A 13,630-nucleotide genomic window follows, 5' to 3' on the forward strand; every position below is an offset into this window, starting at 1 on the left:
AACTTCTGACTATATACTAATTGAGTCGTGCTTGGTCATGATTTAATACAGATTGTTATAACTAAAAATCCATAATTAGACTATACGACCTTTTCAATTTCAAAAAATTAGTGTCAAATAGTAATAAAATTTATAGTCAAACATCGCTTTGCTATTTTGGCATTTGTTTATTGGCTTGGCCACATATATTTTATCTTGTATTTTGCAATTACTGAAGAGTTTATCTCTTGACTTAGTGGTGAAGTAATTTCCACGAAACAGTGAATTAACATTCTATAGTGGGATTGGTAACGATGCATATATATGAAGATATATTGGAAAAAAGACTTTTAACTCTTGAAAAAAAACAAAAAAAGACAATAAAAAAAACAAAAAAACTTTTAATTCTCAACACTTGACTCATGTCATATCTTTGGTGACCACTGTTTCCAATGGCTTTCTCTTTCACTTCATCTTTCTACTTGAAAGAAGACTTATAGAGTCTTACATGCTCAAAAAAGTTTTCCAAGTGCAACCATTCTGCGCGTTTAAAATCACATACCCCAATAAATAAAATTTGTAGTAGTATTATTTTGCATTTCTCTCCTATCTCTCCCTAACGATATTTGTATGAACAACAACTTATTCGTAATTTTATAACATGTACGATAAGGTTAGGGTTAAAAATATAATAATTACAAAATTCTAGCTAATGCATACCCAAATAATCAAACACGGAGGTCATTTTCAATACTATCAATTAGGAAATTTTTAGATCGATTTAGTTCACAACACGGAAGGCCACTTTTAAATCGTTTTGGTTCATACAGTTTCATATATTTTGTACGAACTAAAACGATCTTAAAATAATTCAATTGCCAGCTAAAAATTACTACCAACGTATTTTTAATCCCATCCTTCTATTTTTTTTATCTAATGATTAAATTTGTTTGTAGTTATACATTCAATTTTTAGTTGTTTTTTTTATCACCATCACGTACTACAATTAATGAGAAAATATCTATGCATATAAATTATAATCATCACGATTTATCTTCCAGTGTTCAGATTTTTAGTGGATAGCCTACGCATTACTATGTGTTTTCATTTTCTTTGATTTTGAGCACTACGCTACGCTAAGCTGTCCAATCATGAATTATGTTCAAATAATTTAAGAAATTGTATCAATTTTATGTTTACCTATTTATACCGCGAGAGTTGACACAATATGTAGTATCCCACAAATGCAATTCACTTCGAACATGATTTCTAATTTAAGAATAGATATCAAATATGTCCTTGTTGTTCTTTCACTTGTCTTTGTTTCGGGAGATGCACAAGTGAGGTGCATAAAGAGTGAGAGAGAAACTCTTCTTCGCTTCAAGGATGGACTCATCGATGATCACGAAATTCTCTCGTCGTGGCAAAGTGACGAATGCTGCGAGTGGCACAGTGTTGACTGCAGCAACACCACTGGCCATGTCATCACCCTCCGACTTAATAATGTTGGCTATGCTGACGGTCAATTGCAAGGTGAGATTCGTTCCTCATTGGTTGAGTTGCTTCATTTGAATTCTCTTGACCTCAGTCGGAATAATTTTGGATGCATTCCAATCCCGGAATTCATTGGTTCCATGAAATAATTACAACACTTGTCTCTTAGCAGCTCTAACTTTTGTGGGACCATTCCTCATCAGATAGGGAATCTTACCAACCTACAATCACTTGATCTTAGTTCAAATTATTTTTGGACCCTCCCTCATCAGCTATGGAACCTTACCGGTCTACAATCACTTAACCTTTGTCGGAATCATTTTGGGACCGTCCCTCCCCAATTAGGGAACCTTGCCAACCTACGTTCACTTGACCTTAGTTCGAATGATTTTCGGACCCTCCCTCCTCTATTAAAGAACCTTACCAACCTACTCTCACTTAATCTCGGTTCAACCATTTGAGTTCTATACCTACTTTTTTTCTTGATTCTGTATTCGAATCACTAGAAATACTGGACTTGTCTTTTAATCAACTCAATGGATCGATGTCAGATCTAAGAGGATTTCCTTCATTGATAAAACTGGATCTTAGGGGAAATAGTGTTACAAGTTCCATTCCTCTTAATATTGGACAACTCTCCAAGCTTCAAGTTTTAGATCTTTCTTTTAATTCTTTAGAAGGTTCAATTCCTCTAACCATTGGCAACATGTCAAACCTTCAAAGTCTATATCTTTCTTATAATTCTTTGAAGGGTTTAGTGACTGAATCCCTCTTCTCCAAGCTTGATAAGTTAAAGTCACTAGATCTGTCTTTCAATTCATTGATCTTGGATGTTGCCTCTGATTGGATTCCGCCTTTTGAGTTGAATAAAATAAATCTAGCCTGGTGCAAAGTAGGCCCATCTTTTCCAAAATGGCTCCAAACTCAAAGGAATTTGGCATACCTTAATCTCAATAGTACCAATATAACAGATGAAGCACCTAGGTGGTTGTGGAGTACGGCTTCTTCATTAAACTACTTATGTCTCTCTGACAATCAAATAAGTGGTATAGTTCCTAATCTCTCAACCACCTCCATTGAGAATATGGATCTTAGTTGCAATCAATTCTCTGTCCTATACCATTATTTCCTGTGAATGCATCACATATTCAGTTGAGTGGAAATAAGTTATCGGGTTCAATTTCATCTATTTGCAAAACTCCTCACGATGATCTTCAACACTTTGACCTATCAAATAATCAGTTAGCAGGAGAGGTTCCCAATTGTTGGGACAAAATGCCAAGCTTGAACTACCTCAATTTGGCCAACAACAATTTTTCTGGTGAAATTCCTCTCTCTTTTGGCAACTTACAGGAATTAGTTGCCCTCCAGATGCATGGTAATGGTTTTTCTGGTGAGCTGCCTTACAGTTTGAGACTTTGTCAATATTTGGTTATAATTGATATTGGAGGGAACAAGTTAACTGGAGAGATCCCCACTTGGATAGGGCAGTTGTCTAGAATGCGAGTTCTAAACTTTCGTGGAAATAAACTGCATGGTAGTATTCCTCTCGAGATATGCAGTCTTACTTATATTCAAGTTCTAGATTTATCGATAAACAGTTTATCTTCGATAATACCTGATTGCTTCAACAATTTCACTATCTTGGGAAGTGTAAGTATCGCTGCATATAATTATTATTGGCCTATTGGTACACGGTCCGGTGGTTATGAACAATGGGAGTATGAATATTCATCATTTCAATGGAAAGGCAAGGAATCAGAATACAAAAAAAATCTCGGGCTTCTCAAACTCGTTGATCTTTCAAGCAATAGATTGATTGGGAACATTCCCAAATCATTTTCCAATATGAGCTATTTAAATTCCTTGAATCTATCCAGAAATTGTTTGATAGGACATATAATTCCGGATATTGGTAAAATGAAGATGCTTGATTCTCTTGATCTATCATATAACCAACTCTCTGGCAAGATACCTACAAGTTTAGTAGAAATACAAACTCTTGGGGTTCTTGATTTGTCAAACAACAACTTGTTCGGAAAAATTCCTACGAGTACTCAACTCCAAAGCTTTAGTGCATCCACTTATGCCGGGAATGATGGACTCTGTGGCGACCCTCTGCCATTGTGCCCCGAAGATAGCTTGAGGCCATCAACCACTAATCCACGGGAAAACATGAATGAAAAAGATGACAACATCTTCTCATTTATGCAAGAAGTTGTCATATCAACGACTTTTGGTTTTATTTTTGGATTTTGGGGAGTTATTGGGTCATTCATACTGAAGAAATCATGGAGAAATGCATTTTTCGGTGTGTTGGATGCTACGGAAGATTGGTTCTACGTCAGGATTGTTGTGTTTGTGTCCAAATGCAAACGGAAGCTGAAATACTTATTCAGGTAACATCTACTAAATTCCATCAAATTGTTGCAAGTAACATAACACTTACTCGAATTAATTAGATATGTTTACATTACTTACATGGCAATCAAGGTTTCATTTTATGATTTTATAACATCTCCATTTTTTCAGCGGGGAAACTACATGCTTTTAGTGTTCAATCAAGGTTAAACTCATCACTCATGGATGAAGATCTTTACAAGTTCGTAATTTTTTTCCACTTTTTTTGTAAATTATGTCTATGTACTTTAACTTTATGCTTTTATTTGTGAACTTTATGTTTGGTGTGTAATTATTTCTTCTACAAATGAATGCTTGTGTTTTTATACTTAGTTTCACCGTGTTTGCATAGCAGAAAATGATACATATATCCACTATATTATCTGTAAATATTATATCCATACTGTTTAATCTTGGTCTAATATACCGTTTCGTGTATTCTACATAAATAAATAAACACTTAAATTATGCATGCCAATGCATATGTTACAACTCCTATATTCAATTAATATTGTCTTCTCTCTTAACACACTAAACTTCTCTTTCTTAATCTCTATGCCGAAAAAAAAAATTGTTTCTAAATACTACATTTATTATATTTTTCTTTCTAACTTTTAAATATTATATAATTCTTCTTTGCCTTAAATCACTTTACCTCATTATTGAAATTTCTTATGGAAGACTTTTCAACTAAAATTATTATCATAGTTCATTTATTATAAAAATAGTCGTTAGTGATGGTGATCGTAATAAATGTCTTGCCCTTTAAAACAAAGCTAAAGAAAAATTCATGAATTTTAAACTTGATAACATAATCTCACAAATTTAAATAGTTGTTGAATTTTTCTACCGGTGACGGAATATTTGCTAAGAAGAAGACGGTATTGCTGACGCGCCTTTGGACATTCCACCATGGACAACACTCTTCACACGGCTTCATCAATGACTTCATCAACTTTCTGCTTCCGTAACACCTTCAGGATGTCTTCGTCCTAGCTCTAATCGATGGACTCTAGCTCCGCCGTGAATGCCGCGCAGACCCACTCCTCTCCTCCGCCCTGATGTCTATTGATTTTTCAGAAAAATTCACATGCTCAATTCTGTATTTGAAAGGTCAGCGAATTTATCCCAAATCCGAAAAGTCAGCGAATTAAAACCTATATTCCGAAATCTCTCTAGGGAGTAGGTGTTATATGAATATTACAATGATTTAATAGCATTACTAAACAAAAAAAATCTTCGCAAATCAATTTGTATGATCATTGTAATGATTTATACAATAGGCCACAACTTACTAATTTTAGACTAAATCTAAATATAAAAAGTTTATAATACTATATTAAACTGGATTTTATGGGAACGGATCCCCCCTGTTGTGGAGAAATCACAGCATGAGCTACTGTGGTAAAAAAAAAACAGTGTCGTATTGTATATCAATTACCTCAACTTTTTCATTATTCAATTAAATGGTAGAATAACACGCGGTAGTATTCCTTATATATTTGATCAATGATTTAAGTAAATATTGCACTAGTCTAACATCCACACCTCCACACCGCTGCAAATCAAATCAAAATATTTAATAATTTATTGAGTAGTGATTCCTGAGTAGTATAAGTAATAGTACTAGTTTCTTGAACATAATCTTTTAGTAATTTAAGTTTTGTCGTTAAAGTAACTTTAACTAGTAGTACTATTATAAAATAATGTAATATCAGTAGATTATTTAAAACCACACTTGATTAAAGCATATTGATGGTAATAAGGAATTATTAATTTCATTTTTAAATTGTTCTAGACTAAAAATTTATAGAATTTGAAAACTCAATTTATATACTCCTATAAATTTAGTGATAATTTATATTAAATCACAATTTTTTGTTGAATTTTGGCTAATTTCACAACTTAAAAACTCGAAATATAACATTTCATTTTTTAATTGTTTTGTGATTGTGAAAATTGTAACTAATACTTCATCCGTTGCAAGATAGTTGTGACATTTCTTTTGGGTACAAGATTTAAGAAATTGATGTGTTAAATGTTAAAGTGAAGAGAGAAAGTAAGAAAGATGAAGAGAAAGTAAATTTGATAGAAAATAATTTTTTGGCAAAAAAGGAAATGAATCAACTACCTTGAGACAACCAACCCGAAAAATAATAAGTATGACTTAATTACCTTAGGACGGAAGGTGCATATACAATAAAAAAATATGATAGTAAGAGTATGATTTTATTTCAATTTTAGAATTTAGCAAAATATTTTAAAATATTAATTTAAATCACTTACTATTAACTCTCAGTTATAATACTACACTAAATAAAATTTAAAGAATAATACAAAAGGAGTTTTAATTACGTTTTGAAATTAATTTTTAGTGTAATATTAATATATTATAATTATAATTGAAATAGGCTTTCAAGCATTGATACAAATTTGATTTGTAGTGGTGTGGAGGCGTGGATGTTATATTAGCGCAATATTTACTGAATCATTGATCAGGTTTGTGTTAAAATGACAACACCTATTAAAATGATACGGTGACACCATATATCCAACAATATTATGAACGCTACACAGCAATATTATAAACGCTACACAACAATCTATAGATTGCTGTATAGCGTGTTGGATATTGCTGACCAAGAAAAATTATTGTATACAGTGTTGCATATTGCTGGCCGAGATTTTACCCCTTTTTTATCACATGACAACTTATTATTCGTCCATGTGTACAAATGATTGGCTATGAATGATGATATGATGTTATTTTAAGAGGTGTTATCATTTTAACGCACCCCTCATTGATCAAATATATAAGGAATAGTACCGCATCAAATGTTATACTACCACGTTATTTTTCTTATTTTATCAATTACTACTTATTAAAATTTTATACTACTGTACTCTCGATCAACTACTACATATTAAAATTTTGTACTACTATTATTTATAACTTTGTAGGAGTATAAATATATTATGTACACTATCAAAGAAGATATTCCTTCGTTGTTGTAAAATTGAAACAATTTGACAATTGAATTGTTTAAGCTTAACACGTGCATAATTTATTCTGAAATCCAAGTGAGAACGCCATTGGTCTCAACAATTTAGCTCCAATTCCATCAATGAAATGATCTTCTTTTCCGATTGATTTCTCAGTGTGTAGGAAATCATGTGCGGAATTTTCGCCTACTTGAATTTCAACCTCAGCAGAGACCGCCGCTACATCTTGGAGGTTTTGTTCAATGGCCTCCGCCGCCTCGAGTACAGGGGATATGATTCCGCCGGAATTTCCATCGATTCCTCCTCCGATGCTCTCGTCTCTCCCGCGCTCGTATTTCGGAAGGAAGGCAACATTGAATCCCTCGTCAAATCTGTTTACCACGGTACTCTACTTTTCCATTACCATTCATCCTTCAATTTTTTTTACTAGTACTGTAGTATTTTTTAACTCATAGTTGTGGGATTGAGTTGCGGCTTTAGTGTTTATGCAAAATTTAGAAACCGAGGCTCGAGGAATGTGATCGGTTATATTGTCATGAGGATCACTGCTGTTTGAGTGGAGTGGTAAATCAACTGCTTCTACTCTATGCCTTTGATGATTAGGTGTACGTTAGTTCGTTTAATTGGAGAGGTAAAGGTAAAATTACCGAATGGAATAGATGATATGATGGGAAATATATTCAACTGGCTGAAGAGATTAAAACTCTAATAGACTTTATGTACTAAGAAATTGTTTAAGATCACGTGCTTGGAATGTAACTGATAACCTTTTGCTTTAACTTCTTATGTTTTATAGTTGAGTAGAAGTTCAGTTCCTCCTCCGAGTTATAGTCTGTTTTTCTTACTGTATGGTATAGGAAACTCAGGCAAAAAGGTCAAGACCAAGCTTTGGAAATCGGTATTAAAATGACAAATGGACTGCTTTTATCTAACAGAAAATTATCCTCTGTTTGATACTTCGTAAACTGGAGAATCATCCCAGCATTGTGGTTGTGAGCTGAATTAGCTCTGCAAATGATCAATGATAAGGGCTAGGTTTTACCTTCATAAGCTTTACAGTGATGTACTTATATAGTCCATTCATATTGCCAAGCCAATTAATCTTTTACAAAATTTCGCTTCTCCATTGGAGAATGCCTACAACTTAAGATGTTGGAATGATCAAATGTACATTGCACTGCATTTCTGCGAATTCTGGATCTTACAGCCCAGGGCTTGCATTGGTGATTTTGAGCGGCAAATTATGTTGTCACATAGTATAGTACAACATGTAGTGGAATGCATTCCTTTCATTTATTTTCCATCTTGGTCGATGTCCATTGTTCCTTTTACCTTCCCTTAGTGATGATTATTATTTATATTGTCTCAGAAGTAGCTGCTACCGATTTGAATTTAGAGGAGTCATTCTCAGTTCATGCTGGAATAGCACACACTCGCTGGGCTACACATGGAGAACCAGCTCCAAGGAATAGCCACCCTCAGACATCTGATTCAAGAAATGAGTTCTTAGTTGTTCACAATGGAGTTATAACGAACTATGAGGTTCGCTTGCTTTTTAATTTTTCCCATTTTTCTTTATTAGTTGTTCTTTCAAATTCATTTATAGCATGGATGTAGTTGTTGCTGCAGCTTTTGCTATCTTTACAAATCATTGTTTGGTATAAGTTCTTACAAAGTCTAATGCAGCAACATTTTCATGCTGCCTCTTCTTACTTCTGGAAGCAATTTTCACGAGAGCAATATATTTTGCATTATTTAAAAGAAAAGAATAAATAAATGGTTCGCAGCAGGGGCTGTTCTTAATTTAAAGGTGTTAAATTTGATATTCTCTTTCAGGAACTTGGTAACGATTTTCACTTGACATCAACAATAATTAATAACTAAGAAAGCTACCTAATGAGCTTACTTCTTTTGGTTAAAGTTGATATTTGCTGGATGAATTTCTTGAAATTTATAATTGAAGTGTCATGTTTTTCTTCCACTGTGTGCCTAGATTTAATTGACGGACTGTTGTATGTTCTCTAGGTGTTAAAAGAGACACTAGTTCGTCATGGTTTCACCTTTGAATCTGACACTGATACAGAAGTCATTCCGAAGCTTGCAAAATTTGTCTTTGACAACGCAAATGAGGAAGGTATCTTCTTGCAACTATACATGGACTAGTGATGTAATGTGGCTACTCTTCTGTGCCCTATGCTGCATAGCTGTATATTTATTACACAATGTTACCATCATACCAGACATATACTTCCCTAAACTATAAATTCAATAAGCTCAATTGAACACTAAAGTGTTATTCTAGGCATTTTATATTAAATTACTTCTTTATTATAATCAGAGGTTTCCTATTTTAGCTAATAACTTCTCCAGTGATCACATCATCTTCATGGGGAATACTGAGTGACACAAGATACATCCCTTGTTTCAGAGTCTTAGGTGTTACTCGAACTGATTAATTATTCTCTACTATATCTCTTTCTGTAAGTAATTTTTTCATATGAGATCTTCTGTTATTAGATTGGAAATTTGCTAATGCAAGTGTATTGTGTAGGTGACAAGCGTGTCACATTCAGTCAAGTTGTGCTAGAAGTTATGCGGCATCTGGAAGGAGCATATGCATTGATATTCAAAAGCACGCATTATCCGAATGAATTGATTGCTTGCAAACGTGGTAGTCCGTTGCTCCTTGGTGTAAAAGTAAGTCATAATGGGTGGCTCTCTTGTACCAGATACTCTATAAGATTACCAGTTAGGTAATTAAGTATTTTTCTTAGAAGCTTCTTGAACCATTTCTTTCCACTCTGTCCCTTTAAAGTGTTTATACTTGTTATTCTGCTTTATTAAACTTGGTAAATCATGTTTATTTGTATTTTTATTAACTAGTTCATTGTCTTGACTCCCATTCTCCATATGACTCATCCTCATGACAAAAGAATCACACAGGACTTACAATGTCATTGTTAGTGGGGGTAGAAGTTTTTCACTGTAGAGTGGTTGAATGTGTCTTTCTTGCGAGAGACAGAGTGAGAGAGAGGTCCAAGTCTTAGTTGGAGACTGCGCTTCACCCAACCTTGTCTTCTATCAATGGAATTCAGAAGCATAGCATCTCGTATTTTAGAGTTGGTGTTCTCTGGACTCGTTGATACCAGTATGCTAATTGCTAAGGCTGCTGGGTAAATGGTCTGGTGGTCCTTTTTAATTTTAGAAAGCAGGTAACAAAGTTTCATTATATAGATCAGGATGCATCTCCTTTCAGTTTTATGTAGTGACTAGTAAGGGTATATTTACATATTGTCTGGTCCTTGTTCCTTACTCATCTCCTCTTAGAATTTAAGTGTCCATCTGCACCCAACCTGTGACAGTTGAGGGCAAGGTGACTGGAAATTCAGTGGCGTATACAACTCCTTGGTTGAGATGTATTGCCTTGTGTTCATCTGCTGACTGTTTAGTTCAGCATATCCAAACTATTATTTGATCTGTTGAATAATCTCATAACTTTCTCTGAATTTTGTATTCTACAAAGCTATATGCTTTTTCTGAGGCAAGACGTGAACACAAATACACTTGTTTTATGAATGGTGTTCGTCTTACGGCAGGAGTTAATAGAAGAACCCAGCAGAGCATCTTTTAATGACACAAAATTTCTTTTAAGCAATGGGCAACCAAAGGAACTCTTTTTGTCGAGTGATGCCAGTGCTCTGGTGGAACACACAAAAAAGGTTTTGGTGATTGAGGATGGTGAAGTTGTTCATATCCAGGTACATTACCATATTAATGGATTATGATATCCTCTATTGTTGAGTTAATGATGTCCCTTACAATTAACTGGCAGCTAGCTTGGAGTGTATTATGCATTAAAAATTTTATAGAAGAGCAAATTGTCACCCTGATCTTCCATTCATCTTTTTGTCTGTTCCTTTTCCTCCTATTTCATTTCAGTGAAGAGATGAAGAGAATTTTTTAATTCTTGTTGAGATCAAAACCAATAGGGGTATTATATTTCTTCGACATCATTCAAGCAGTTATGAAACTTCAATGATGCAACACTATGAGTCTGTGACAGAGTTCTAATTCTTACAAAAATCTTTATTTATTAGAACCTACGTGTCATTGATTGTCTTAGAGTTTTTCCAAGTATATTATGCAAAACATAATGGTATGATCTATTGCTGTTAAGTTAAATGGTAACGGCCATAGGGCTCCGTAAGGGAAAAGGGAGCCTTGGGGGGTTGGGGTGCATCATACCTTAAGTTACAAATTTCATCGAGATGTTTGCTTAGGCTATGAATTCCCTTATTAGTAAACAACTATATTTCAAATTTCAACTTTTGACATTTGAGGATCTAGAGGTCATAGATTGTCAACTGCATTATTCTAATCGCTACAAGTTATCTAGAAGAAACAAAAGGTCTTCTAATTTCCGGTTTCTCTTTCTGGAGAATCGTTTTTCCAGATATTGGTTGTAGGATTATGTAGCTTTCTTCTAAGCCTCTTTTAAGGAAGAATTACATTAAAGTCCCCCTTTGGCCTCACTGTTATTGGTTTCTATGGTTATAGGATGGAGGAGCATCCATTTTCAAGTATGAGAATGCTATAGAAAAAGGTTGTGAAAAACTAAAGCGGCCAGCTTCTGTCCAACGTGCACTCTCAGTTTTGGAAATGGAAGTAGAGCAAATAAATAAAGGGAAATACGAGCACTACATGCAGAAGGAAATTCATGAACAACCAGAATCTCTTACAACAACAATGAGAGGGAGGCTTATACGTGGAGGATCATGCAAAGCAAAGAGTGTACTCTTAGGAGGACTAAAGGATCACCTCAGAACCATAAGGAGAAGTCGCAGAATTGTCTTCATTGGTTGTGGCACAAGTTATAATGCAGCTTTAGCTGCAAGGCCAATTTTGGAAGAACTTTCTGGTCTGTCCAGTTCGTGAGATGTATACAATACATATATTTTGTATGGTTTCGTTGATTCCATAACTAATTGATTCTATCTTGCAGGTATCCCTGTAACGATGGAGATTGCTAGTGATTTGGTGGATAGGCAGGGGCCAATATACAGAGAAGATACAACTGTCTTTGTTAGTCAATCAGGGGAAACAGCAGATACATTGCAGGCATTAGAATATGCGTTAGAGAATGGTGCCTTATGCGTTGGCATCACCAATACTGTTGGCAGTGCAATTGCTAGGCATACACACTGCGGAGTTCACATAAATGCTGGTTGTGAGATAGGAGTAGCTAGTACCAAGGTAAGCAAAAACTATAGACTTTTCTTCTCATTTCCTGTCTTTACGGTCACCACATGACAGTTGTGTTATCTTATATTAAGTACTTCCACTAACAGGCATACACAAGCCAAATCGTTGTCATGGCTATGTTGGCTCTGGCAATTGGAGATGATACAATTTCTAGTCAAGGAAGACGGGAAGCAATAATAGATGGCCTATTTGATTTGCCGAGTATGTTTAAAATTTTGCTCATGCCACATGTTACATTAATTGAAACTGTCATAGAGAAATGTGTCGTGATCATGATCCCAGATTCCATAATATGCAGATAAGGTGAAAGAGGTTCTCAAACTCGATGAGGATATGAAAGATCTTGCTAAATTACTGATTGCAGAACAGTCTCTTCTTGTCTTCGGGAGAGGCTACAATTACGCAACTGCATTGGAAGGTGCCTTGAAGGTAAAAGAAGTATCACTTATGCATAGTGAAGGAATACTTGCTGGAGAGATGAAACACGGTCCCTTGGCTTTAGTTGATGAGACCCTTCCAATAGTTGTTATTGCTACCCGTGATGCTTGTTTCAGGTTAGGCTTTTCCTAATAGAACAAGTTATGTTTCCGCAATGCAACTCTCAATTCCATCATATTAAATTTAGACTTAATTTTCAGCAAACAACAATCCGTTATTCAGCAACTTCATGCTCGGAAAGGTAGACTTATAGTGATGTGCAGTAAAGGTGATGCAGCATCTGTCAGTGTTGGTGGATCTTGCCGTGTAGTTGAAGTTCCTGTTGTTGAGGACTGCTTGCAGCCGGTGATCAACATAGTTCCTCTACAGGTATCATCCTCGTTCTTTTATATTTACAAAATACTGCTTGATCGCTTTCTTCTCTCGGGCGCCATGAGACGATGCAGTACAACTTGAAGCTTTACATTTGTTCTTGCGCGTGTCTTGTGACTGCAGCTATTGGCATATCATCTGACTGTTCTCCGCGGATACAACGTTGACCAGCCACGAAATCTTGCAAAAAGCGTGACAACACAATGAGGACGGCTGCCTGGCCCACATGATACCTGAAATATTCTAACCACGAGATGCTGTGTTGCTTCAGTTTTTTAGTGAGAAAATCGGGTAGGATAACTGCTGCTTGTGTTTAGCTTGTCCATACATGTGCCTCGACTGATCGTCCACAGAATAGGCCATGTTTGGTAGGGGTGATAACTCATCTACGGATGGAATTTTATGAACAAAAATGTAAAATTTCATCCCTAGATGAGTTATCACCCCTACCAAACATGTCACATTGTCTAAAACAAATTTTGTTTTACATGTATAACTGGTTGTATAAAACTTGGTGTCATAATAGCAAAAGATGGTTACTTTTCTTGGTTTGATTTAATATTCCAGAGTGAAAAATAGTTGCTTGGGCTGAATTATTCCAAATTTATCGAATTATGTCCTACCTATTGCACTTTTTTATGTTTGTTCATTAATGCTTTATCTTGTCCAATCAAATCATAAT

General features: G+C 35.0%; 2 protein-coding genes across 5 annotated transcripts; both read left to right on the forward strand.

The window, feature by feature from the left end:
- Positions 1–1,241: 1,241 nt before the first annotated feature.
- Positions 1,242–3,392, forward strand: LOC125220453 (receptor-like protein EIX1). Its single transcript, XM_048122622.1, has 5 exons — positions 1,242–1,512; positions 1,980–2,122; positions 2,225–2,365; positions 2,626–3,126; positions 3,354–3,392. The coding sequence occupies exons 1-5, from the start codon at positions 1,242–1,244 to the stop codon at positions 3,390–3,392; spliced, it is 1,095 nt and encodes a 364-aa protein (XP_047978579.1).
- A 3,498-nt stretch (positions 3,393–6,890) lies between these two features.
- LOC125218324 (glutamine--fructose-6-phosphate aminotransferase [isomerizing] 1-like) lies at positions 6,891–13,507 on the forward strand. 4 transcript variants are annotated; one of them, XM_048119974.1, is made up of 13 exons: positions 6,940–6,954; positions 7,033–7,259; positions 8,246–8,418; positions 8,902–9,010; positions 9,247–9,312; positions 9,428–9,573; positions 10,473–10,634; positions 11,434–11,794; positions 11,879–12,129; positions 12,225–12,339; positions 12,437–12,692; positions 12,777–12,945; positions 13,072–13,507. In XM_048119974.1, the coding sequence occupies exons 2-13, from the start codon at positions 7,046–7,048 to the stop codon at positions 13,153–13,155; spliced, it is 2,106 nt and encodes a 701-aa protein (XP_047975931.1). In that variant the 5' UTR covers positions 6,940–6,954; positions 7,033–7,045; the 3' UTR covers positions 13,156–13,507. The 4 variants fall into 4 exon arrangements, with proteins under 4 accessions (XP_047975930.1, XP_047975932.1, XP_047975931.1 ...); XM_048119973.1 differs by having other exon boundaries at positions 6,891–7,259; XM_048119975.1 differs by lacking the exon at positions 9,247–9,312 and having other exon boundaries at positions 6,892–7,259.
- Positions 13,508–13,630: the final 123 nt, after the last annotated feature.

The sequence above is a fragment of the Salvia hispanica genome, chromosome 4 (assembly GCF_023119035.1).
Source record: "Salvia hispanica cultivar TCC Black 2014 chromosome 4, UniMelb_Shisp_WGS_1.0, whole genome shotgun sequence".
Taxonomy (NCBI): domain Eukaryota; kingdom Viridiplantae; phylum Streptophyta; class Magnoliopsida; order Lamiales; family Lamiaceae; genus Salvia; species Salvia hispanica.

What these genes read in the sequence shown, in the direction of transcription:
- LOC125220453 (XM_048122622.1), top strand. Translation starts at nt 1,242, where the DNA reads ATGATTTCTAATTTAAGAATAGATATCAAATATGTCCTTGTTGTTCTT. An exon ending in TAAATCTAGCCTGGTGCAAA is followed by an intron (nt 2,366 to 2,625) that starts GTAGGCCCATCT and finishes TCACATATTCAG; the next exon opens with TTGAGTGGAAATAAGTTATC. An exon ending in ATTTCACTATCTTGGGAAGT is followed by an intron (nt 3,127 to 3,353) that starts GTAAGTATCGCT and finishes GAATCTATCCAG; the next exon opens with AAATTGTTTGATAGGACATA.
- LOC125218324 (XM_048119973.1), top strand. Translation starts at nt 7,046, where the DNA reads ATGTGCGGAATTTTCGCCTACTTGAATTTCAACCTCAGCAGAGACCGC. An exon ending in TGACAACGCAAATGAGGAAG is followed by an intron (nt 9,011 to 9,246) that starts GTATCTTCTTGC and finishes TAACTTCTCCAG; the next exon opens with TGATCACATCATCTTCATGG. An exon ending in TGGCCTATTTGATTTGCCGA is followed by an intron (nt 12,340 to 12,436) that starts GTATGTTTAAAA and finishes CATAATATGCAG; the next exon opens with ATAAGGTGAAAGAGGTTCTC.